The sequence below is a fragment of the Notothenia coriiceps genome, unplaced genomic scaffold, assembly GCF_000735185.1.
Source record: "Notothenia coriiceps isolate Sejong01 unplaced genomic scaffold, NC01 NC01_scaffold00028133, whole genome shotgun sequence".
NCBI lineage: Eukaryota > Metazoa > Chordata > Actinopteri > Perciformes > Nototheniidae > Notothenia > Notothenia coriiceps.
The window spans coordinates 351,818-376,911 of NW_011360834.1; the positions used below are offsets into that span (position 1 = coordinate 351,818).

The 25,094-nt window shown below is 42.2% G+C and overlaps 1 protein-coding gene across 1 annotated transcript in view; it reads left to right on the forward strand.

Moving 5' to 3' along the window:
* The window catches only part of sox3 (SRY-box transcription factor 3), a 24,519-nt gene extending 12,951 nt beyond the window's left edge, over positions 1–11,568 (forward strand). Inside the window, exons 2-3 of the mRNA XM_010785689.1 lie at positions 5,483–5,586; positions 9,637–11,568. Of these exons, the coding sequence (XP_010783991.1) occupies positions 9,984–10,880 (897 nt within the window). The 5' untranslated portion in view covers positions 5,483–5,586; positions 9,637–9,983 and the 3' untranslated portion in view covers positions 10,881–11,568. The remainder of the gene's footprint in view (positions 1–5,482; positions 5,587–9,636) is intronic.
* Positions 11,569–25,094: the final 13,526 nt, after the last annotated feature.

The following is a 25,094-nucleotide window of genomic DNA, read 5'->3' on the forward strand; positions in this document are numbered from 1 at the left end:
TCTCAGCTCGTTGGTGACTAATACCCACTGTTGAGAATATCACTGATAGGATATGTGTCAGACGTGTTTGTGTTTTATGCAGTTGTTGGTATATTGTCGAGTAGTTATGAGATTTGGAGTTTTCATATTTGTACCTTATAGTAGCTTTCCAGCTGTTTGACTGGCTTGAGGAGTGGAGACCACTGGCGGGGTGGATGGTTTAATAATATTAAGAATTAATTTTTATGTCTTTGTTTCGATATATATTATAAAATAGCGAGACACTGGGTAGCTGGGGCCTCGGGGAAACAGCCAGCACACACACACACACACAAACACAGCACCACACAGCACACAACAGCCCAGCACACACACTACACACACAACACACACACCTACACACACACACACACCACAACACACACCACGCACCACACACAACAAACAGCAGCACACACAACAGCCCAGCACAGCACACACACACACACGACACAACGCAGGTTGGAACAGCACAGCACACAACACACACACACCAACACACACACACACACACACACACACACCACACACACCACACACACACACAGCACACAACAACACACACACACACAGCACACCACACAGCAACAGCACCACACACACACACAGCACACACACACACACACACACACACACAGCACACACCACACACACACACAGCACACACACCACCAGTGCAGCGACACAGCACACAACACACACAGCACACAGCACGACACCCAAACACACACAGCACACACAGCACGACACACACACTCACAGAGAGAGAGAGAGACAACATGAGATGTTTGATAGTTCTGAGGCAGCGAGGCGGCACAGCTCTGATGGTTCTGACAAATGTATAGCTTAAAGGTTTCTTGAGAATATGCCATATCAATTCTGCAGCCTTGTCAGCTTGAGCACATGACGGAAAATGAACACCATTTACCCAGCATCAGGCAGATAATACGTCCTCATCAGTGCAACATTTAGAGAAATAGATGGCCCTCTTGAAGACATTCCTCTGGACCGTTAGCACCGAAGCCAATGCACTTTTGAGGAATGCTCTTCACCACCTTTAGAGATATTTTAGCTCGTTGGGTTGAATTGTTGGGTTGACACCACAGTGTGTTTCAGGTTAGGTGCTTATGTTGGATTGGAGGTTCTTCTTTGTTTTTAGAGTCCGGATCACAATATCTCTGTTTTTAAAAAATGGATCTATTGGATTGATTTATCTGTTCTGCCTGTCTTTGGTAATGGCATATATGCTTGTGACACTGGCGAGTGATGTCCTGCTTGGCGCTGGCAAGGCAGAAAGCATTGGTAGCTACTGCTTCACTCGGCGATGGAGATGTTTTGTTTTTTGAGCTCTTTCACACGCAAGCGATCTCCTCTGGTTTTTTTTTTTTCAACAGCAATAAGCCCTCTCTCCTCATCACCCAGCCGTGGCAACGCCTTTCAAACGGGAAGCTCCAGGTGCGGTTTTCGCCTTGTGCAAGGTTTGTGCAGGCCTGCCATGTTGTCTATTCTGCTAACTATTAGAAAATGTTGAATAATCAACAATGGGCTTTGACTGGGCTGTCAAGTTTTGTAGGAGCAATCTTGGCTGAATGAGATGGGTCCCAGAGCAGGGAGAGCTCGGCTGCAGTGTGCACTACCACACCAGCGACTGCCCGGCTCTCTCCTCTTTATATTTCTCTGCTGCACAGGGAGCTGCCATGGTGCTGCTGCTGCCGTCTGAAAGGCCGTGGTTGGAGTGTGTGCTGAGGCTCTGTGCTGTGGATGTCACTGCTATCTTCCAGGCCATGGTCCTGCTCCTGGCCCTGCTGACAGCCAGCTGCTGAAGGTGTGTCTAACAGAGGGATTGGGGAGCAGCAGCAGCATTGGGACCAGTCAGACCCTGGTGAGTTTCCTCAAATTTCTGGCCAGAGTGGGAGGAGGTTAGTAGCAAAGAGAGGAGAGAAGAGGGAGGGGGCGTCCAGGGAGAGGGTGCAGGGAGTTGTTTACTGTCTCTGTTCATGCTTTGGTCAAGACATCGTCGGACTTTAGCTAAGTTATGTTTTATTAATCACACGTTACCTGTTGGCATATACGTCAACCTGGACAAAATCATTAAAAATAACAGAAGAATAAAGTTTTGGGATTTGAACCCATGTAACGCTCCAAAAATGTACAAAAGTGACAGAAAATCCTGCTATGCCTCTTTTTATATGACAACGCCAAACAGTCTATAACAGTTTTGATACTTTAACGTTGATGTTCAAACCCCTCACCATACCAAAGGTTTGTCTGATATGCACACTGGATGCATCGGCGACTTTATGCTGAGCTCGGTGCGTTTGCACAAGCGCATCTATGTTTGTGTAAGTGAAGAGAAAGATGAAAGCAAGAATGAGAGCTTGCTTCCAGATAATGGTAGCTTAGGCTCTTTGTCCCGCTGTCAGCCAGGAGAGGAGCGAGGCTGGAAATCGCTCCAATGCAGCGGCAACATCTTGTAGGTTTCATTGACATATCAGTCTATGGGGCAATGAGCCGTCGCCTCTGCTGTCCTCTGGTGTGTGTTTGTGTGTGTTCCTGTGTGTGTGTGTGTGTCTGAGTTTGTACAAATAGGTGGCATACCAAGGTGTACGTCTTTGTTATCTATGTTAGTGAAAGTTGATATAAGCAATTTTTTTAAGTAAACGAGTGCAATGCACTGCAAGTGATGGAGCTGCTAAGAGGCAGTAGCTCTGAGTCAAGCAGCTACATCAAGTAGAATGCACAATTTATTTTTGTAATGCTTTCACATCTTTTTTTTGTTATTATTATCTCTCATATTGCAAGGTTATAGCAACAAGAGACATTAAAGCTTATATATATATAGATGCATTTTCTGTCTGATAGAAACGTATTTAAAATGTAAACCTCTTTTAAAGTAAAAGCTCCAGCATGTAATATAATGATATTGGTTTTTCACATTAAAAACTAAATCATTATTTACCCTGAACTGATTCTTAACATTTTTATTATGCTTGCTTTATCATAAACCCTACTATTCTTCATATACTAATTACTTAATGTAGTAAGAAATTATTGAAAGTCTGACTTGGCAAACCTTTTTCAAACACTTACCTGAATGCTCTTTTCCAGTCCCAGAGAAAATAGTAAACCCCAGTAAAGAGAGCGAAGACCTCCCGGAGGACCTGCTGTCCTCTGTCTCACCTCCTCTGAGCTCAGCCCACAGCAAGGTGACCAAATTCATCTCAGACCAGCCCATCCATTACCTTGTCACCACAGTCAGCTTCCCACCTTAGTTAGCTCTTCCCCGCGAAGCCTCTAATGAAATACGCAATAATCACCGCACTCATCTCGTCATGCTCAAGGTAATTAATATATTTAGAGGGCGATGGCTAACTCTTAATTAAATTATGCCTCCTTTAATGAGACCTTGACTGGGGCTAAATTTATGACCACTATCTGCTTTATCAAGTGCTCTGCACGCAACAAAGATTTGTCATTTTCTCCCAAATTACAGCCAGATTACACACAATGGTACTCGTGATTTATATATCAATTTATGCTTGTTTGTTTCTTTATTTAAGGTTTAATAAATTACCTCTGGTAATTACTTAACCCAGTTTTAGCTTCTTAAAAGCCCCAATTTCTGCAATTAATGTGTGGTGCCGTATCGCTGTTACATATTCATTTTGGAAGCGAATACAGATAACAACTTGGTGGCATTAATCATATTACAACATTGGGTGGATTTAATTAATTAAAGTTACACTGCAAATTAATTGCGCATCCTCACAATATTATCTTAAACTAATGAAGGCTTGACAAAGGGACTGTTTCATTTTTTTTTTTAAAGAGGCTAGATTAGTGGGATCTCAATTATGGCTAAAACAAAAGAGGGCTGCTTGCTTGGGCATGGCGCAAATCAAAAAGTGACGATTCAGCAGTTTCTTCCAAACAAAAAACTGAGAAAGTTTCCATTGTTTTTGGAAAAACTGAACATGGCAATGATTCAAAAGATACATGGAAAATAATGAGTGCTGTAATTAGCCAGTCAGGCAATAACAGTATTTAAAATGATCTTCATATAGAGGTGCTTGATAATGCCATTCACAGGCGGCAGGCGTCTGCTTGCTGACAGACTGATCATAACTTTTAATGCGGCTGCAAAGAAAGCATCTAGAGGCCTAATTTTAACTGAGTTCTCTTTTGTTGCACTTTTACAGCATTTGGTTTTATTCAGGGTGCATCTTATCCTGAAAACGCCTGCAGAGCAAACCCTTGAATCCGGCAAATTAGATGTAATACAAAGACTCTATAGGATAAATGAAGATTGCAAAGATTAGAGGTTCAAGTGTGAGCTGAGCTTTAGTTGAGGCAGCAGACTTTGTTCCTGAGCAAACACAGAAGTGATCATGTTGCGCTCTAGATGGCTTAATCCAGCCTCGCCCAGTGGCTCAGAAGCAAAACCATATTTATTGAAATTTTCTGCCTAATTTAAACTGAATTGAAATTAGCTTTCAATGGATAAGAGGTTATAATTCACAGTAATTTAGTATTTTATTTTTCATTTAACGCATCATATACCAAATGTTTTAATATGAGCGTACCTCCTAATCTGCTAAGTAAACGTAAAGAGTCTTTGTCTAAGAAATGACTTCAAGGAGCTCATAATCATTGTGTATTCATTTAAAAATTCTTCCACTGACGTCCTCTGCTGTGATATAATTTCATTGGCTTTTAGCTTCATTAGTCAATAACCGCAGGAAAAAAGCTTGTGTCAATTATGGGAACTCCAAGGGTCAGTGAGTATATGAATTTTTAACTGCACACTGCTGCACAAGATTATATTAAGTGGTCTTGTAACAATGATTAACCCCGGCAGTGTGTGCAATTTTGCATGCACTTGTGTGTCGAGCATGCTTGATAAAATATGTCTAAAATGTGCATCCCTAAATGATAAGCGGCTACAACCGAAAAAGGGTGAGGTGATGGAGTGAAAAACTATTCCCCTTGGCTAAGTGAGATGGAGCAGAGCGTTGGGTGGTCACGCCTTGTCTGCTCATGACAGTGGCGGGTTAAAGAGATTACACTGGGTCTGTGTCAGCAGCCTTGGCCTTGCTCACGCAGGAACATAATGAGGAAGGACATGCTTGGCCTGCCGGGGAAAAAAAGAGACTAAAGTTTGAAGCATTCTTCACCGGCAGCTACAGGAGGCAAAACAGCTTTTTGCATGTTGTTTTACAATCCCAGGTCAATAATCAAGACAGTCACATTCCCCCGGGCAGAACAAGGTGACGGACACATATCACTCCTGGGCTTAACTTCCCCTTCACCACAATGAAAATACAAATTACTCTGCTACAGTGGAGGCAGAAATGTAGCGTTCTCCATTAGCCCTTGAGTCCTCCTGACAGACTTGCAACACTCCACCAAAGCTCTCCTGAAAATCGATGCATCTGTCCTCGTGTGTTGTGTTTCTTTTTTGAAGGTTTGAGTGACAGTCCCTCCACCTCATGATTGAACGTAGATGCTTTCACTGCCTCCGATGGGCCCACAGTAAAATCTGATCGTCAGGTTGCATCCCAACATTTGGTGAGTTTACTGCCCGCTTCATCCCTTTCCATTGTCTCTAACTTAAGCTCCATACAGCAGCTGCTCTGTGGTGCAACACATGGGGGACATGATGACAGGCAGCAGTAAGAATCCAAAAATGTCCAGATCAATGCTAGTGAGTAAATAGTATTCACACCATCTTTAAAAAATCAATTAATTTTTTGGAGGTTTTCATCCAGACCCAAGTTGGACCTATTTAGTAATAGACATCTTTATTAGGGAAACGTAATTAGATTATATATAAAAAATCAAGGACTTTCTTCTTTTTTTTTTTTTTTTTCTTCCCAAATTGAGGTTGTTCTTTAATAAAAGTTAAACATAAATATATGCAGTGCAGAGGGAAAAATCATTTTCATATCATTATTTTTTGGAGAAAAGTTTTTTATAAAACTAAGTAAACTAAAACTCACTTTAGCTGACTGTCCTAAAAGATTTGCTATATGCAGTCTTTAAGAGGCAAAGTTGCATACATTCAGATTTACCTGTTGCTGGACTGGCTAATATATATTATTCTCTGAACTGAGCATCCAGGAATAAAATAAATGTTTGTCTTAAATAATGGTTTTCATTCAGAATTTCTTACCATACAATTATGAACCATGATTGATGATTAAAGAGTCTGGAGTAAAAACCCTAAGACGGTCAGAGTAAATGTTTCCAAAGCCATGATTCTGCATTACACACACGCATTAAACACTTTTAGCTATTTTTGGGTCAAATAAGTCAAATTACCATCATCAGTACTAGCCCTGCTTTGTAAAATAAAGAGGTGATAATAGCATCACTTTTATTCCTTTAAATGACCCGTGAATATTATTTTACCTGTGTTGAACTGTGAGGACGCAACCATTCACGCCGACACAATGGGAACAGCAGACCGTGCGTAAATTGCATCTTCATTTGCATTCCTGGTCCAAAAATCATGCAAATCTTAATGAGACAGTCTCCATTGTGGCTGTAATTGAAAACCCATTCTTTGTTAATTACTGATTCTCAAAGGCCTTGTCCGAAGTCACTGAGCTGAAACAAAAAAAGTTATTGATTCTGCAGGTCGTGGAGTTTAAAATGGACGCGTAAAATAGTGTTGTTTATTGTGGGTTTGATATGAGATTACGATTGTAAAAAATATCTTTTTCTAATTTGGAAATTGTTAAAAAAAAGAACGATAAAAAACTTGTAAACGCAGTTTATAACGATACAAAGGCAATAAAAAAGCCATAGATTACAAGCACTTATTTGCAGCTGAATGGCAGACATGCAGCGCCAGTGTCTAGTCGTATAATATTAAAGTTGAGCGTATTTTGTCCGTCATTAATTCAAATTGTCTGACCATAAAGCTCTATTGGCCGAGCAAAGGATGCGGACATGCAGAGAACTCAACTGTTTTCAAAGGTGGGATTAATGGGGTTTTTGTGTCGAGCTCAATGGATTTTAATTCCCTTAAAGCTCTTTGCAAATATAACTTACATTTTGGTTTGTTTTGTTTTACAGGCCCAAAGGCCAGAATAAGACACTTTTTTTCGACCAAAAAAACCCTTTTGTTTTCTGCGAGTCCTGCCAAACTGATCCCCCAGATTGAATGATGTTTAGGCATGAATATTTAATTCTAACATGCTATTTGATTCTTATACTACTGAGATTCTGAATCATTACGAAAAAAATACTTAAATGCAATGGAATTCTCCTAAATAAATCAATGGTTTGAGAAGAAATACATGCGCAATTCATCCATTTTTATAAAGATTAATTATCTATCGAGCAACAAGCAGGTTATATCCTCCCATCAGGACATCCACATCTCCCCCAAAATTCAACAGTGATCCTGCAGCCGCGCGCCCTGAGAGCCCCTCTGGGCTGTCAGGCTCGTTGAATCAGAGCAGACTGTGCTGGTGGTCCTCCGTTCCTTAATTAGGAAATTAGCTGCACAGAGGCCCTCATTACCAAACTCCGGGTTACTCCTGGTGTTTTTCTCCCCTTTCTCTGTGTCCCTCTCTGCTACCGGTCAATTTCCATAAGAAGATTACAAGCGGATCAGTATTGAGATCTGCCCAGATAAACAAATAACTGGTCCCTGAGAATAGATGGCTGCTAATTGGACGTTAGTTTTATTGCTCTTGCTCTGTTTGCAACGCCCCATTGAACGCGAAAATTAAATTCATGGAGTGATGTTTCTTTTCAGCTGATTTACTGCAACTATACGAGGGATTTAAAGCTTTCCCTCACAGTAAGATAACACATCATTTTTCTTTATGTGGTCTCATTTGAAACAAGCATTTTATTTGTACTGTAGGTCTTTTTTAAAGCCACAGTACAACTTTTGTAAAAATAAATGTTATTGACATTCGAAAAACATTCGTAATTGTAAATATGTATTGTTGTATTTTTTTAACGGTGACTTATTATTGAAATGAAATAATGATGTTATCGGTTCAATGCTAATTTAATAACATGCAGCTCATTGCACCCTTATCCTGAGTCAGTGTTTTAAACTAATTTAGTGGTTTTCCAGGTGGACTCTGTTTTTGGCATTTGCTCTCTACAACGATCATATATTTATAATAAAAAAGACTGGGTGCTCCGGTCCCTAAGGTGCTCTGCATCTATAATAAAATGCATGAGTCGTACTTTTCAGATTGCAAGCCCGGGAGGTGAAGCGCTCTAAAATGCACATATAAACCAGCAGGATCCCTGCAGAGCTCTTCAAAAATACTGAGGTGTTAATAGTGGTTTTCGATGGGCAATTCTCTCATTATCATTAGCAGGTGTGAGCTTTGCCATGTTGGGCGATCGGTTTCTGTGGGGTTTCAGGTGGTTTGTAAGCAGACACATGCAAATGAAGGCCACTCCATGCGAAACATTTTAATAACCATCAACACTGCAGAGAGAAAACAAGTCCGCAAACAGAAGCTGACACTCGCACGAGCTGCCTGTAAAGAGTCCCAAAGCAAACTTTTCCTCAGGGATTAAAGATATGGCCCGTCCCCTCCACAAGAGGTCGTTGATGTATTACAGTTTTGCTTTGTGGTGCCTGATCGCTGCAGAAACATCCCCGTAACGTGCCATTCATTTTAAGTTTAAAAATGTAAGTTTATTTAATCTAAAGCATGGTTAGGTACATTTATAAGATCATACGGTTATTATGAATTGCTTTAACAAAAATCTTATTGGATTGGATTTATACTCCGTTGATTTATTATTATCATCTTTTAATTTCAATACATTTCAATCTGAAATATATCCCTCCACATATGACATGTATTGGAAATTGATTGATTTAAACCTATCGGCAGGTTGAAATCATTACATTTTGTTTTTCTTCTTGAAAACATTTATGGTTCAGCGTCGAAAGAGGCTAAACAACTCCTGAGGAAAAGACACTTCCAATTTATAATGTTTTTCTCGTGAATCATTTAAGGCCATCTGTCTTTTTTAAAAACATAAACTGCACGTTGATTCTTTTTACAGCATTTAATTCCTCAAAATAGAGTTTTTTTGATGTTGGCAAAAAAGATAATTGTGTAATTGTGATTAAAGTAACAAAAGCTCCTCAGACGGCACATGAAAGGGTTTTTTATGCTGAGGGCACATTTATACCAATATTGCACTTCTAACCTGAAGTATTGGAAGTCGTTTTGGTTTGGCCTGTTGGGATTCGCCTCTGTAATTAATTTATTGGCATTGAAGCTTCATGACGTTGTTTCCCTGCAGCCTTTACTGCATGTAAAGCTCATACTCATTTTCGTTTTAGATCAGGAATAACTTACATTTTCTACGTTATATTTAAATGTTTTATTTAAGTGTTTGAGTCTTCCAGATTTGTTTAATCTGAGTCCCAATTGTGAAAAAAGAAACGTTTTACTAGAACCTTGTTTCGATGGAAAATGTTTCCAAAAACAAAGTTAATCACCATCGTTTTAATACAACTTTTCATCTAGTTTTTTTACAGTATAAAGGTTGTAAATCTCTATCAGGTTGCTGAGCTGCTGTTTTAAAACTTTACCTCTCCCTCCTCCTCCCACCAAAACACAGCGCTGGCTGCTCCGGTTGGTTACACGGGGGATATGGGAGCTGCGCGCTGATTGGTTGCCGGCCCCTCATTGTCATGCTGTCAATCTACATCACATGGTCCGGCCACTAGGCCTATTAACACATGCGCTTGGCGAACAAGTTTACAGACTTCTGTTTAGAGCCGTGCGGGACAGAGCAGCTTCGAGAGCAGAGCAACCAGAAGCACCTGCAGACACACTTGCCTCTTTGGGCACAACTTTTTTCCATCTTCTTAGGAAACTGGTCAGTACCTCTACCTCTTTGACTTTTGGTGCTGTTTAGTGAACTTTTTTGAATTTGCCTGTGAGTGAACGCTAAAAGCCGCCAGAATGTACAACATGATGGAAACCGAGCTGAAGACCCCGCTCCCGCAGTCTAACCAGGGGCCGGGCGCTAAGAACAACAGTGGCACCGACCAGGAGCGTGTGAAGAGACCCATGAACGCCTTCATGGTCTGGTCCCGGGGACAGCGGAGGAAGATGGCTCAAGAAAACCCCAAAATGCACAACTCTGAAATCAGCAAGCGACTCGGTGCTGACTGGAAACTTCTGACCGACGCTGAAAAGAGACCATTCATCGATGAGGCCAAGCGTCTACGCGCCATGCACATGAAGGAGCATCCGGATTATAAATACCGTCCCCGCAGGAAGACCAAGACCTTGCTCAAGAAAGACAAGTATTCTTTGCCCGGGGGACTGTTGGCGCCAGGAGTCAACTCCGTCAACAACTCCGTGTCGGTGGGGCAGCGGATGGACGGTTACGCGCACATGAACGGCTGGACGAACAGTGCGTACTCCCTCATGCAGGACCAGCTGGCCTACCCTCAGCATCACAGCATGAACAGCCCCCAGATCCAGCAGATGCACCGGTACGAGATGGCGGGGCTCCAGTACCCGATGATGTCCTCGGCGCAGACCTACATGAACGCAGCTTCCACGTACGGCATGTCTCCAGCTTACACGCAGCAGACCTCCAGCGCCATGGGACTGAGCTCCATGGCGTCCGTGTGCAAGACCGAGCCCAGCTCACCTCCGCCGGCCATCACATCCCACTCTCAGCGGGCGTGTTTGGGGGACCTGAGGGATATGATAAGCATGTACCTGCCACCCGGCGGGGAGAACGCGGAGCATTCCTCCCTGCAGGGCAGCCGATTACACAGCGTCCATCCGCACTATCAGACCGCAGGGACTGGCGTCAATGGCACACTACCTCTCACCCACATCTGAGAGCAACAGAGAGCAAAAGACTTCAAACTTTAAAAAAAAGTACTTCGGATACTTGAACTTTTTGGTTGCTAAAGAACAATTTTATCTCAATATCTCTTGAGTTGTCCATTCGAAATGAATTTGAAGTGGACCGAAACTTAAGGTTGAGCCCATCAGAGTAAATTGCATTGCAAAGAGGCTTTTTATCACAAGTATAAGCAATCAACGTATGTAGAAGAATTGTACTTCTATATTTTAATTAATGCCATATTTTCTCTCTACGAAAAGGCATGTGGCCTCATTAAGAGAGGCTGTTGTATTTCAGAAAAGCTGGATGGAAAGTTGCTTCATAAATGTTTACACTTAATTTGTAGAATGTCAGTTGTCTCGACTGTGTCCACATTTTCTAGTATTTTTATTTTCTCCCCTCTCATGACCTATAGGTTAAAATAAATGTTAAGACTGCGGGTCGCAAACGCAAGTTTTATTTATAGTATTTCTTTTTCTTTATAGCTTGTGAACCCGATGTTTTTGTCACGTGAAAAATGTTCAAATATTGTTTTTGTAAAATGTTATTTTCTGTGATGGTTTTGACAGTGTCATGTTTACTCATTATCCTGAACGAAAAGGTTTATTTAAACTGACGTTTCTACATATTTTAAGACCATCCTCTATTCTTAAATGCTGAATAAATTTGTATGAAACATAATTTGTGACTCCGTCTTTTACTGTGTAATGAGAGGAAATGTGACCTTGGGTGTTTTGAAAGAAATTGTTTTACAACAAGGTTTATTTAAGGTGTTGAAAGATCTTCAAACAAGACAATATGTAATATTTACAAGGATAATATTACCCTAACCCTAATACAATACATTTTAAATGTTTGCTCACTACATTTATTTTATAAAGAAAAAGTACAGTGATATTTTGACTTTGGCAACACATCAGATTTTCCAAATGCAAAACAATGCTATAGAAATTATTTGGTGGTGTTATACCTTTTACAAGCCTTTAAGGATAGTGAGACAATTATAAATTCCCTTTCTGGACTTGTTTACGAGTAATAATTGTTTTTACATGCATTTAATATGAAGGAAAACATTTTACGTAATTCTCAGGCCTTTTGAAAATGTTATCTGACATTTCCGATAGATACTTCTTTACAGAAGCTTTAGTTTTGGTATTGACATTAGTAGAAACCAAGTCTTTTACTTTTCCCCCTTTTTAATTTCTTTCTCAATTGGTTAACAGACTCTGTCTTTGCCTTATCAAATTGTTAAACTTTTTCATTCCCTATAGTAACCCAGTGCACTGACTTATTTCAGTATTTACTTGGGAGAGATTTTAAATCCACAGGTTGTTTTTGCTTTGCGGCTTCAGTCATATATAAATTATTTGTCGTATTTTAGAATTTGGTTACAATATATTTACTTTATAAAAATTAATGCTATAACCTATGAAGCAAATAGACAAGGGATGAACAACCGATCACTTTACATCTAAAAGTTTGCAAACTCAAAAACGTATAAATATATCCCATAAATCACAAGAGTCGCCATCAGAAACATTTTTTGAAAAGATTTATTAACTGATTTTATATTTCAGTGCTGAAATCATTTGTGACTTTCTGTTGGGCATGGGAAATAAACTACACCAACCCATCAATAAGCATTTTCTAATGTTAATAAGATATCCTCATTTGGTCTTTTGTATCATTTCCTAAATGCACACTTTTTGTGCTCATTTGGATCATTTTGAAATTGCGGATCTCTGTGGTGGTGTGTCCACCTGAGAGTTGGTTTATTTAAAATTTAGAGATGACTCAGGTAACTCTAATTTATGGTGCTTTTAATTGAAACAAATAGTACTGAAATTACATCACATTCATGAACTTAAAAGCTCTAAACCACACTTACTGTGGCTGACACTAATAATGCAGAGGTGTGTGGAAGAATGGCCGGGCCTGCTGTTGCAGTGTACCTTGGGATAAATGAGCTCCGGCCACCAAGAGGGCCGGAGCAGTGGCAGTCCTGCTGGCCTTCCCACACTCCCTGTAGGACTTGATCCACAGCTCAGCACAGCGGCCTGGATTAGCCCCACGCACCTTTGTGGAGGGAAAGATTATCCAGACCTCCCTGCATTCACTGACAGGGTCTTAAGTCACTCTAGCGTGCCAGCAGCCACCCGTCACCTAATCACACTTTCCAACTCATTTTTTTGTGATTAAGCAGCTTTTCTCTTCCTGCTCCTCTGTGTCAGAGCAGTTTGCTGCGGGCTAGACAGCCTGATGGTTTTTAAATTATTTATCTCACCCTTAAAAATGATGTTGACTCAGTATGGCTTTCATCTGCAAAACTGATCAATTGAAAAGGTAAACTTTCAACCAAAATGTTGTGGTTTCTGCTTGACAAGTGATGCAAAAGTTAAAACATTCAACAGTCAGTGGAGCTCAGTTTTTGTTCATATATACGTGACTGGCACAGAAATGTCCTCCCTTGTGATGATTTAGAACTGAAACTGTTTGGGGAAAGGTGTGTGGCTTCACCGTGCATCTCTATTGATTGTGTTTGAATGTTCTGGCAGTGAGGCCATCCGAGTTTGGGCTCCCCACCACCCCCACTCCCATCCCCCCTCTCTCTCCCCCTGCTGAGCGCCCGGAGGGCCTCTCTCTCCTGTCATGTGGAGCTCTGTGCCCACTCAGCAAGTGCAGGCATATCCCACTTCCATCTGCCTATGACCTCACAGCCCCTGTTTGTTTAACCCCCTCTCCAAAAACGAACCTAATTATAGCCCTGTAGAACATGGATTCAGCGGATTTCCAGTGGATTCTGCCACTGTGCGTCTACGCGCACCTATGGGTGCAGCGTATGCAAGGCTCCAGTTTAACAGCGGCAGTGCTGTAGGCCATGTTTCAGTCCATCCTGTTTTTCACATGCGTCTCCTCATATTATGTCAGAACATGCCCTACCAGTTACATGTCTTGTGTATGTGTGAACAAGCTGGTTTGAGCAACAGGAGCGTGGTTAGAGTGTCTTTCTTTACGTCAACATGATGAGTGGAAAACTCATTACACAAATCTGGCTGACAGACTGACGTTGGTGACATCACTGACCCGCCTGCTCGACTGGATTGGCAACTTCCATCAGGGGACACACCTGAACACACTCAGGGTTCCACGTAATCTCAAACTCAAATCAGGAACCTCCTCTGGTGTGCTGATCAATCATCACCTACGACATATTTTTAGTGTAATGGATGAGTTCAGTTTGGGACTGCACCTGACAGTCAGACTGTATTGATTTTCTGTGGCTGGGGTCTCTGGGAGGCCCTTTGAGTTGAGCCTGGAGGGGCCTAGAGTCCATGCTGGACAGGCCTATCCATGCTAGACAGGCCTGTCCAGAGCGGTGAGACTCGTGTGAGGTACTGAGATTGACAGCAAAGCGGTGTGAGTGTGTAGAGGTGCGGGGGTTGGGGGTGGGGGTTAATCTCCCTGAACTGGGGCAGATGTTGTTAACGAGCTCCTCTCAGGTCGACTCCCTGCGTGGGAAAATGGCATCAAATCCTCCTGGGGTCAGGGCTTTTGGGCTGACCCACTGAGAGCCATCCCTCTCCACTGCACCGTCCCCTCAATCCACTCTCCATTCACTCATTCACTGACAGCACTCACCGGAGACACTAGAAAATCACATTTGACCATTTCCATACCTCTCCTCTTTTAAGTACATCCCCAATTTTGAGCTACTCGCCTGCACGCAAGTGAGCACTGAGGGACTTGTTCCATGATGCAAATGTCTCATTATTGATAGCTGTGGTTGGATTCGCTATGCCTTACAAAACCACAAGGAATGCTGAGTGGGAACCGCTTCAAAGGCAAGCATGCCGCCACTCAACAAACTGCATCCGCCCAGCAGCGAGTTACTTGTGTTTATGCAGTTGAAAGACAATTATTTAAGTTAAGGCTTTATAGACTTTCTGGCGCCTGAGTTATAGAGAGATATGAGATATTATTTACGGTGGTAATATACAGGTGAAGTTAAAAATAATAGTTCTAAGTGAAGAACAGCAAAGATGTTTGACAAGTTTGTTTTTACTGCCTTAGCCAAAGTGTTGACTTTGATCTGATACAGGAGATTGCTGCTGAAAGATTTGTTAGAAACAACTGACACCTGTGATGAAGCAGGTGGGAAACTAATCCCATTTAAACCTTTTAGATTTTCGGAGAAATCTATGTGATATTGTTAAAACAAGGGAGGAAAGAAATCGCAAAGCACGTGACCATGATGTTTTTCGACCTATGTACAGACACACAGTACACACGCGTTCGCTGTGATGTGGCGACTTCTCATCATTCTTATCCGGATTGGGCATGTCTCTTTACTATATCATGTCAACATGCCTGATTTAGGGTTTATCCTGACTTAGAGTTTTAATGCGAGGGTCATCCATTAAGGTGTCTGACTCTGAAGGTGTGTTTACTTTGTCCCAGCAGGTGTGTGTGAATATGAGACTCTTCAAATATGAGACAGGATTACCGCTTCTTTTGTCCCAAACAAAACAAATACAAATCACACGAACAGCTGAAAACGAGGATTCTGTTTTTTCTCTGCCCGGGTTGTATGTTTAGAGAGTTGTTCCGACAAGGATCCTTTGACTTTTTTGTTCAAGCACTACTGAGGTTTACTTGGACTTGTTTTTGCTTGTAATTGTGGTTGACAAAGATTTGTAAAATTACACACACATAAAAACACACACACAAACACACATATATGTGAGCACACAACCATGAATGAAACTGGATTAGGAGGCCTTTTCCTGAATAACCTGTAAGGGCAATTACATACAAACGGTTGCTTCCAATGTGTGTTAAGGAAAGCAGAGGCACCTAGCGAGACACTGTAGTGTGTAAAAGTGTGTATGTTGCAGATGGTCCCTTTCTGAAGAACACATCACTTTGTCTATGAACACTGGAGCATGTAGCGTTGCTTTTAATTTGCCAAACTAGAGTTATGACCCCACTTCTGACCTGTCTTGGAAGCCCAGAAAAATGGGGCCAAGTGTATGTGGGCAGATGTATGTACTATGCCTTGGGACAGTACAGAGAATTTGGGACTCCTGCAAGACAATGCAGAGTCTTGGAGCATAAGGACTTAAGGGGTTGGGGGGCAAGGGGGAAGATTAGGCTTCTCATCTAGGCCACAGATATTGATTAGTGTTAGCTGAGGACAGTGAGAGGAAACACAGATTGACAGATACACAATGATAGTGTGATGTGATCATATTGCTATTGTCAGTAGTCATTCAGTAACCTGTACACACACACACACACACGCACACACACACACACACACACACACACACACACACACACACACACACACACACACACACACGCATACACACACGCATACACACACGCATACACACACACACACACACACACACACACACACACGCATACACACACAGACTTCAAAACAAAATCAAGCTTCAAAACAAAAACAAGCTTATGTTGTCAAATGCAAAGTAGGATGAAAGATGTATTTCCCTGTAGGGTAATAGTTAGGTGGGGGGCACTTCGTTATTTAGTGTAGTCCAGTCTGTATGTGTGTGGGGTTTATGGGAGTGTAACCCTGGGAACATGGGGGGAGGTGGGACACTGGGCTGCAGGTCAGTCCTGACTGACTCTGTCACTTATTGATTAGTTGCCATGGAGAGTTAGTCAGGCCATCTCTCTTGGAGGTGTGTCCCCGAGGGCCAGCAGCACTGCCCAGATGAGCCTGTGGAGGCTTTGTCTGCAGGGGGTCAGAGAGTGTGTGTGCGTGTGCGTGTGCGTGTGTGTGTGTGTGTGTGTGTGTGTCCTGTGTGGGTGAGTGTGAGCGTGTGACCTCGCTAACTCTCACTCGTGCTTCCTTCATCCTCATCCGTCTTCTTTTGACCCCCTGTGGTTCTCGCACTTTTGCATCTTTCTCCAGAGTGGACCAAACTCCCAGCTAATCTGCTGATATCTAAAATGCATCAATATTTATACACACCTACTCCAGAGGGGCCTGCAATAATGGGGATTGTAAACAAATTGAGCTGGGAAATCCCCTTCATAGCCCCTTGGATTTGCCTACTCATATGATCCTCTCTCATCTCTGTTCTTGTACTGTCATTGTTCCCATCTAACGTTAGGAAGGAGGGGTAGCAGGAGTGGGTGCAGCCGGGAGATGGAGGATCCGGTGGTGCCGGAGGTCCACCTGCAGGCGCTGACGACTCCACTGACAGCCCAGCAGGGGACCGTGAGGGTGATGGTCTTCACACCTCTCTGGAATAATTAGGGGCTTGAGAATTCAGGTAGAGAACGGGGCAGCATAACTGTATTAACATTTAACAAGAAAATGATTTTTCTGAAAATAAGTCAGATGGTACTCAAAAAGAAAAAAGTTATTCAAGTTTTAGACAAACTCCTTGCTTTCAAAATGTATTTGTAAGGAACTGCCAAACCACAACAGTTCAATTTTTAGCCAAACGATGTTCAGGACATTTTGCAGTTTCTATGTACAAAAGCCTTTTTAATACCATCATTTCGGGTGAATTCACATTTGGTTTTCCCTCATGTTCATGTTAAATTGATTTATAGAATCTGGCTAAACGTTTGGCTTGTTTACAACTTGTCTGAATGGCTGAACGCTCCTCTTTCTGGCCCTGTTGGATTTTGATGTGACAATGTCAATATAGTTTTCACTTCGCAGAAATTACTTTTCTGAGAACAAGGTTGTCACAACAAAACAAGAAGGCCAAACTGTGTGAAAATAAGAACTTGATCAACCGAATGAAGCCTTTAATGTTTCTCCTGTTAGAGTTTTTTAAAGTTTTAAACAACAGTCTTTAAAGAGAAACAATAACATTTGGGATTTTCACTTGAAATTGTTAATTTAGTCAGAATAATGCAAACTCCTTCTCCTTTTAAGAATATGCGCACAAACTTCTTAACCCGAAACTTGACGACGGGCCCCCACTATCCCTCCCTAATATCACACCTTGGATGCATAAACATGTCTGTGCTCCACACATAACCCCTCCCCGGGGGGGCCTGCATGGCTTTAGTGCCGCGCTGTGACACCAATCAGGGGAGATGGCGGGCTCCTTTGTCATGCAAACACCAATCGCTTCTTGTCTTATTCAAATGTCTGCCATCTCTCTTTCTCCTCTCCCTCGCTCTCGCTCAACCCCTACCCCATTTCACCCTCCACCCCCGACTTCAGCCCTCTCCCTCCTTCTCAAGTCCAAGTAAATCCTGGCTGAGAGAAGAGGGAGCCTCCAGGCTGCTGAGGCAGGCCTCTCTCCTGGGGGTCAGCCAGTGTCTCAGCGCATGGGGCTGTTTCCAAGCCCAACCAAGTCCATTTCATATTCAAATGTTACAATCAGGCCCCTGACCCACAGGGGGCTCTTTATGGTTGCGGCCCCAGGTCGCGGGGTCAAGATGGTGATTTAATAGCTCAGGCAGAGGAAAGGAGCGGGGGAGCTAAGTGATTTAGGGGATGAATGAGTAATAAAAAAGCATTTTTCCTAAGTTGTCATGTAAATTTCCATCCGTATTCAATATGAGGCTCCCTCCACACTAGAGGCCATCCTCAATGGCTTTCTAGTGGACTTTAGTCAATCAGAATTACGATAGTCCATTTTCTGCTTCTACTCTTGACTTGTGCTTGGTGTAAACAGTAGCCGACGGTGAAGTTGGCAAGGATTAGGGATGGAGATAAGGACACGTTAAAGAGTCATCATGCTCGTATGGTGCCACTGTGTCTCAGATGTCCTCATGCTCTGGAGTGGCCTGTTATTCCTGTCCCCGAGGGTGTGTTCCCAGCCAAACAACTCCAGTAACACGGCAGGTGTGTGTCTGTGTTTATATATGTGACAGAGAGCGAGCTAGATCATTATGCTAGCATTTTTACAAGTGCATAGAAGGTGACTTCTTGTCCATAAGTAGAAACATGGAGGAACAGAGAGTACGTGCCAAGTATTTTCACGAAGGTAAAGTTGGATGTATTTTCAGTGACACGACACCGTAATCTGCTCTATCTGTGACTCACACGGTGTGTCCTGTTTAGGCTGTCACTAAAACTGACTCATTTAAACCACAAACAAAACCTGCCATCTAACAGCCTCTTTGATTTTGAAGGAGGTTTTATCTTTTTTATTTTTTTATTTTTCTCTCACATTATCGTGTTCTGCATTTGCCTTATCCCTGCTGATACCATTTAGAACTCAATAATGGCCAAATAAATGTAGGCTTTCTAAAAGATTACTGAGATCTAAATACAGAAAAATATTTCATAATGTGGGATACCCAGTTTGACTCCAACTGAGTGACAGCTATAATTATAGAGGCAACCAATTGTAAATCACTAAATGACACTTATTTGCGTCTCATAGCAAAAGGATGACACATCCTAGCAGGCCTGTAAGACACTCGTGTCAGAAATAAATCTTACAAAACAATGCAGTATGCCTCATTAGAGCACCAATTTGATATGTTCGTAGCTGCACTAAAACAACTTAAACAAACACACAATCAAAAGGAAAACAAATCCTAAGAAGGTCAATGCATTTGAAGATTTGGACTGATGCAGCACTGACATTTTCAAATACGATTTCATACTTTCCTTTTAATTTGTTAGATATCCCGCTCTAGTTGTGTTAACAAGGACTGTTTACCAATGAAAATAAATCAAATGTACATGTCATTTTTACCCAAAGCGACTTACATACCCCTCAAGCAATCTCAACAGGAGCAATTTGGGGTTGAGTGTCTTTCCCAGGGACACAGCAACATGCTGATTGCTGTTGGGATTGAACCAGTGCTCCCCCTAATCCAAAAATCAGTGCACTAATCCATTGAGCCACAGCTCCTTTGTTTACACCTATGTGTCACAGTATGCTGATATTGAAGTTCTACAAGTCTAAAAACGTTCAATTGGTGTCAAATTGTGTCAATTAAATGTTTTACATTTGTCCGTCAACTGAGACTGAGCTATTTTTTAAACTGACATGGAATGTGAAAGGATTTGACACTTTTTGTTTACAAATTGTTTTATGTGATTGTAAAATGTTTGTTTTATTTTACGAGTGTTGATTGGACAACAGAAAACAGACTAGGATTTATACGTTTTATTTGTTTAATCATTATCTGATATCTGTGTTTTTGTTTACTGGGTTTTTTTAAATGTAGGAAACCTCAAATTAATATATTACAACAATTTTCTTTCTTATTAAATAGTTATTTTCATTTCCTTTTTATTTGTCCCGTTCATGGTATGCACAACTTAATGTATAACAATTATTTACAAAACATGTCTCTATAAACACACCATACCCGAAAAGGAGCAGGGAGAAGAAAATAATCGTATATTACCTGACCCTTTCTCAAAATTAAATAAATAAATAGAACTAGATGGTCTGTCCTTAATATGTTCTTATTCACAGCCAATCATAACAGTATCGTAGGAAAATAAGAGAAACATAGAAAAAAAATACTTAGTCCCACTTGTCAGTTAACGCAAAAAAACAACAACAAAACATAACATAAACATGGAAAAGTGCAACATCTGAGTCCAACTGGAGTATTTCATGCTTTATTGAAGGAAACACTATCTCTCATTTTAGTTTTGTTCAATATCTGACGTTTTTCTCTTTTAAAGAAATGCCTCATCGATGAGAAAAATACTAGACTTTCATACCCTTAAGGTTTACTCTAAAGGTAGCAGTGCAGGGCAAGGTAGGGCAAGCCTCAGTGGGCACAGCTGTAGCTCAGAGCCATTACTGCTCCTCTGCTGCCTCAGAAGAAAAGGGCCGCTTCCGCCACATGGCCCCTCTGCCACGCCTGCCCCCTGCCCGCTGCCACACACACCAGGAAGGCCTGGTAGCGCCAGGCAGCACCATCACAGTTTGCTCCACCTTCATGTGTGGCAGCGCAGTGGAGCCAAACAGAGGTGTTGCAGGGTTAGGGACATGAGGGGTGGGATGGATGGGTGTAGAGGTTAAACCAGGGTAGGGGGGCTCTGTTCCTTCCTCTCTTATCTCCCCACTGACCATTCTCCTTCCCATCCCCTCCTCCACCCCTGCACTTCCCCCCTTCTTGGCTCCCTTTTGTGGCCTGTGCACCTGCAGCCCTTGAGTCTGGGCAATAAAGCTGAAGGATTTGTCTACTGGAGGTTGGAGGAAAAGGGGGGGGAATCATTAAGCATGGGGAACACAAAAGCAACAGGTTCAAAGTGTGGTTGTTTGATTTGGTGCTATGCCCTATCCCAGTGATGGGCCTGACGTAATGCAGTTTGACATGAAGGGAGTGCGTTTAAGCAGATTTGTGTCCAGATTTACTCTCTGTTTGGCTGAGTGTCATTCTGAATCAGTTTGATCTGACGCAAGATCAGCTTTAAACTTTTGCCATGCTTTACTTTTATTAAAGGATAACATGTATATTAAATGAAAACAAGTCCCACGAAAATCTTCTAAATGTAAACTTTCAATGGCAAAAAACAACACTGATTGTATTTTAAGGGGATACATGGTTTTTACTGGATCAAATGAGAAATGAACTCAATAGGGCTTTTATTTCTTAAATCGAATAAATCTATACAAATAATTAAATTCTATAATACAGTACATTATTCAGACATGGTCTGTTTTGCATAATGGGTTATTTTACTTTTGTCCCTTTTATATTCGTATGCTGATTGTATACTTTTCCTTTGTACTTTTTTAAATAAACAGATGCACAACTATATTGCTAATTCATTGAATAGCAATAACACTTTTATTTTCATAGTAAGTTCAGCCTAAAGCTTCCATTTGAATCGTTGCCTACCGCTCTGTCATGTTTAGAGGATCTTTTTCTTGTTTTTAATTAGAACTGAGAAGACATGTCGGGGTCAATATCTCCATAACCCCTTGAATGATGTGTTTAAAATGCTTCAGCAGGCAAACAAAAAACATTTAGAAAATGTCACTCAGGGGTCATGTAATGGGGAACAGGGAGTTTTACTAACATATTTTATGACGTTATTGGGTAAATTAAAAACATATGAATCAGGGTGCATTTGTATACTTAACCTCATAGTTGTTTTGCATGCACAGACATAGTAGTAATACAATATAGAAACACTGAAGACAGTTTACATAGGGGATCTGTGACATCAATTTGCATGTGTTTAATCACCTGATTTAGATGTGCAGTGTTGGAGATATGTGGGTGACATGTTGGCAGAGCCCTGGTGTGATTGGGCTTCCCCGGGAGAGCTTCTTGTACACTTCATAAACCCACATCAAGGTAAGTGTGCTACTAAAGTCTAACTTTTCTACACAACTGAAATAGTGGTTCAATGTACAATGAATGCATAGGTGAAGTGGAGCGGTTCTCAGCCATGTTCTGCAGAGCCTCTGTTCAATTCCCCACCTGTTGTAATGTTATGTTCAGTCATGTAGAACTTTTCTCTCACCCGTTGCATGCCAGACCCCCCACATTGTAAATCGGTGCAAAGGGAAAAAGATTCAGCCCTTTCAGAGTGCGACCATGAAGGCAGAGGAAATCACTCTAAACGGTCTTAATTCTGCCATTAGATGAGAGGCAGCGCTGAGGGGATTGGCTGGCCCTGTGCTCCATATTCACAGAAGCAGGATGAGGCTGGGAAGCCTGCTGAGAAAATGGTGTCGTAATCAGGAGCCGGCAGTTCTGCCTGATCAGGTACACTAGCCCCTCTTCTCCTTTCCTCAGACCCCTCCTCCTCCTCTTCAGCCCCCCGACCCCCTCTCATTTCTCTTCCATTCCCCTGCCCCGTAAGGAGATCCTAATAAGAGTTTGGACGTACTGAGTTCCTCTTATGTGAGGACCTGGCAGGAGGGAACTGAGATGAGGCCTGATGTGGGGGTAGAAGCTCGAGGTACGGAGTAGTAGTGGTGGTGGGATGGTGGGGGGCTTGTTTTTTTGTTCCCACATTTGATTATTCAGGTTGGCTGAACTAAATTCGAAACCCATAAAATTCGTATCCCCTCTGGGGGACCATTTGCATATATTTCAGTAACCCCCTCCCTCACATCCCAATTCCCCTTTTTTCTCAGAAAGTGAAAGAGAGGGCGAAGCAACCAGGCCTGTCTAGGCTTTAAGATGTCACCGTGGTGTGAAATATGGGCGAACAAGCAGGGTCTTTGAAACTCAAACTAACCCCCCACCAGCCTCTGAGCTGCTGCCACACACACATACACATACCCAGTCATCCTCTTGCCCTCCACTTGTTGCTATCCCTAAATAGGAATTAAATGTCAGTGTGTAGTTACATGTTCTGCAACTTCATTCTCAACTTTTCTGCACCTGAGATTCTTTCAGGTGACACATGATCAGGATGTGGTGTTTGTTGATGGTTCCATTAAGGAAGAGTCATGTCTGTACAGATTAGAAGGAAAGCTGCTCTTGATACCATTTAGTTTGTCTCTGTGTTGTTGTATTTGGGTTCATGTGACTTTATCCCTTCATAGATAGGGGGAATCATGTGTACGTTTTTTAATGTGCAGCTATTTACAAAACACAACATAAGCCATGACATGTCAAACTGTGCCATATTACCAGCGGGGCAAAGATGCTGGAGGGCCAGAGAGAGTTCCAAATATTTTATAAACATGTCAAAGCGACGAAGCCTGGACTTGTAATGATGCCAATTTTACACTTACCATTTTTTTTCGATGTTGGGGATTAATTTTCAGACAAAAATGTTCTGAAGCCAGGTCTTAAAATTCCGTGTAGGATGTGTGCCCAGCAGCATGAAGACTAAGGGAACACACATGTAGAGGGGCACACAGACCCTGAGAGGCCAACTGCAGGGAGGCAGGGCTCCACATCGCCAGTCAGCCATGAGAGACACCTGTTCGTTTGTTTGCCCAGGCAAAATCAAGGTTTTGTTTTTCTACGTGCCAACCAGGCCCGCTGGCACTTTTTACTGCCCATCTGTATGGATGGGTGAAGTTAGACGATGGTCTTTGAAAAAGGGGAGGAGGTGGTGGTGTGTGTGGGGGGGGGGGTGATACTTGGTCACATGGGGCGAGTTGCTGTCATCCTTTAACCCTCCCCCTGGACCCCTTTTCCCTCCCCCTCCCATGCCCACTCCCTGGTGCACAGGCAGAATGCAGTGTCAGGAGGGTGAGCACTGAGCGCCCATTGTGTGTGCTAACCAAAGCGGAATGCCCGGGTGACAAAAGGGGGAGGAGTGGGCTCAGGGCACACAAAGCCAGGGGGAGGAGAGGGGTGGAGGAGGAGGACGGGGAGGGAAGGAGAGGGGGGCAGTCTGCTGGGGGCTAAATAGACCCAGTCAGACCCCAAAACTCATAGGCACCCTAAAAGTCTTCTCTTACCTCCCCCACTGCCTCCTCACCCTCACCAGGGTGTACTGTGCGTGCTGCTGGAAGGTGCCTGTTAGTTTCCAGGAGATCGTACAACAACTGAACCCTCAAAGTATTAGGTGTTGGTTTTGGTGTTGTGAGTCACGGCCCTGAGGTCTAAAGCTGGATCTATTTGCCAACAGTAACCATGGTTTCCACTCTCTGTCATCCGTCAGACATGTCCTATAAGCACCATGTATCACTGTCAGATGTTTACAAAACACCCTGGGAACATTTTACTACGAGTTCAACTTAAAGTATCTGTGGGTCTATTGGGGGAAAATATATATTTAAAAGTTTACCAAATGTAGGATATGCTCACTTCCAGCTACCTTAACACATACAAGGAATTTGCTTTGGTGTCTGGTGGTGCAAACATAAACAAAATAACAAATATGATGATTTTACAAAGAAAATGTAATAACAAAAACGATCTAACATTAAAAAAGAATAAAGACAAGTGTTTACAACAAGTTGAAATATACAGGAGAAACTAGAAAACAAGAAAGCCATAGAACTTTGTAAAACAAATGTGCAACACAATATGACAATATATTTAGCTCCCTTCTTCTATCACTATATGTCCTATGACTTAGTATTTATGTTTGTGTGTGCGTGTGTGTGTGGGGAGGGGGGGCACATGTGCATGTACTCACCTGCCTATTCTAGAAGCTGAGAGCAATCTCGCCTGTGTAGCATCGCATGTCAAAGCCAGCCTCTCAACTCCCACACAGGACCTGGGGCAATAGTGCGGCCACTTTGAAACACACAAGCCAAACCCTGAATTAACTCTTTCTTAATACCGGTATAACTCCTGCAGATGCA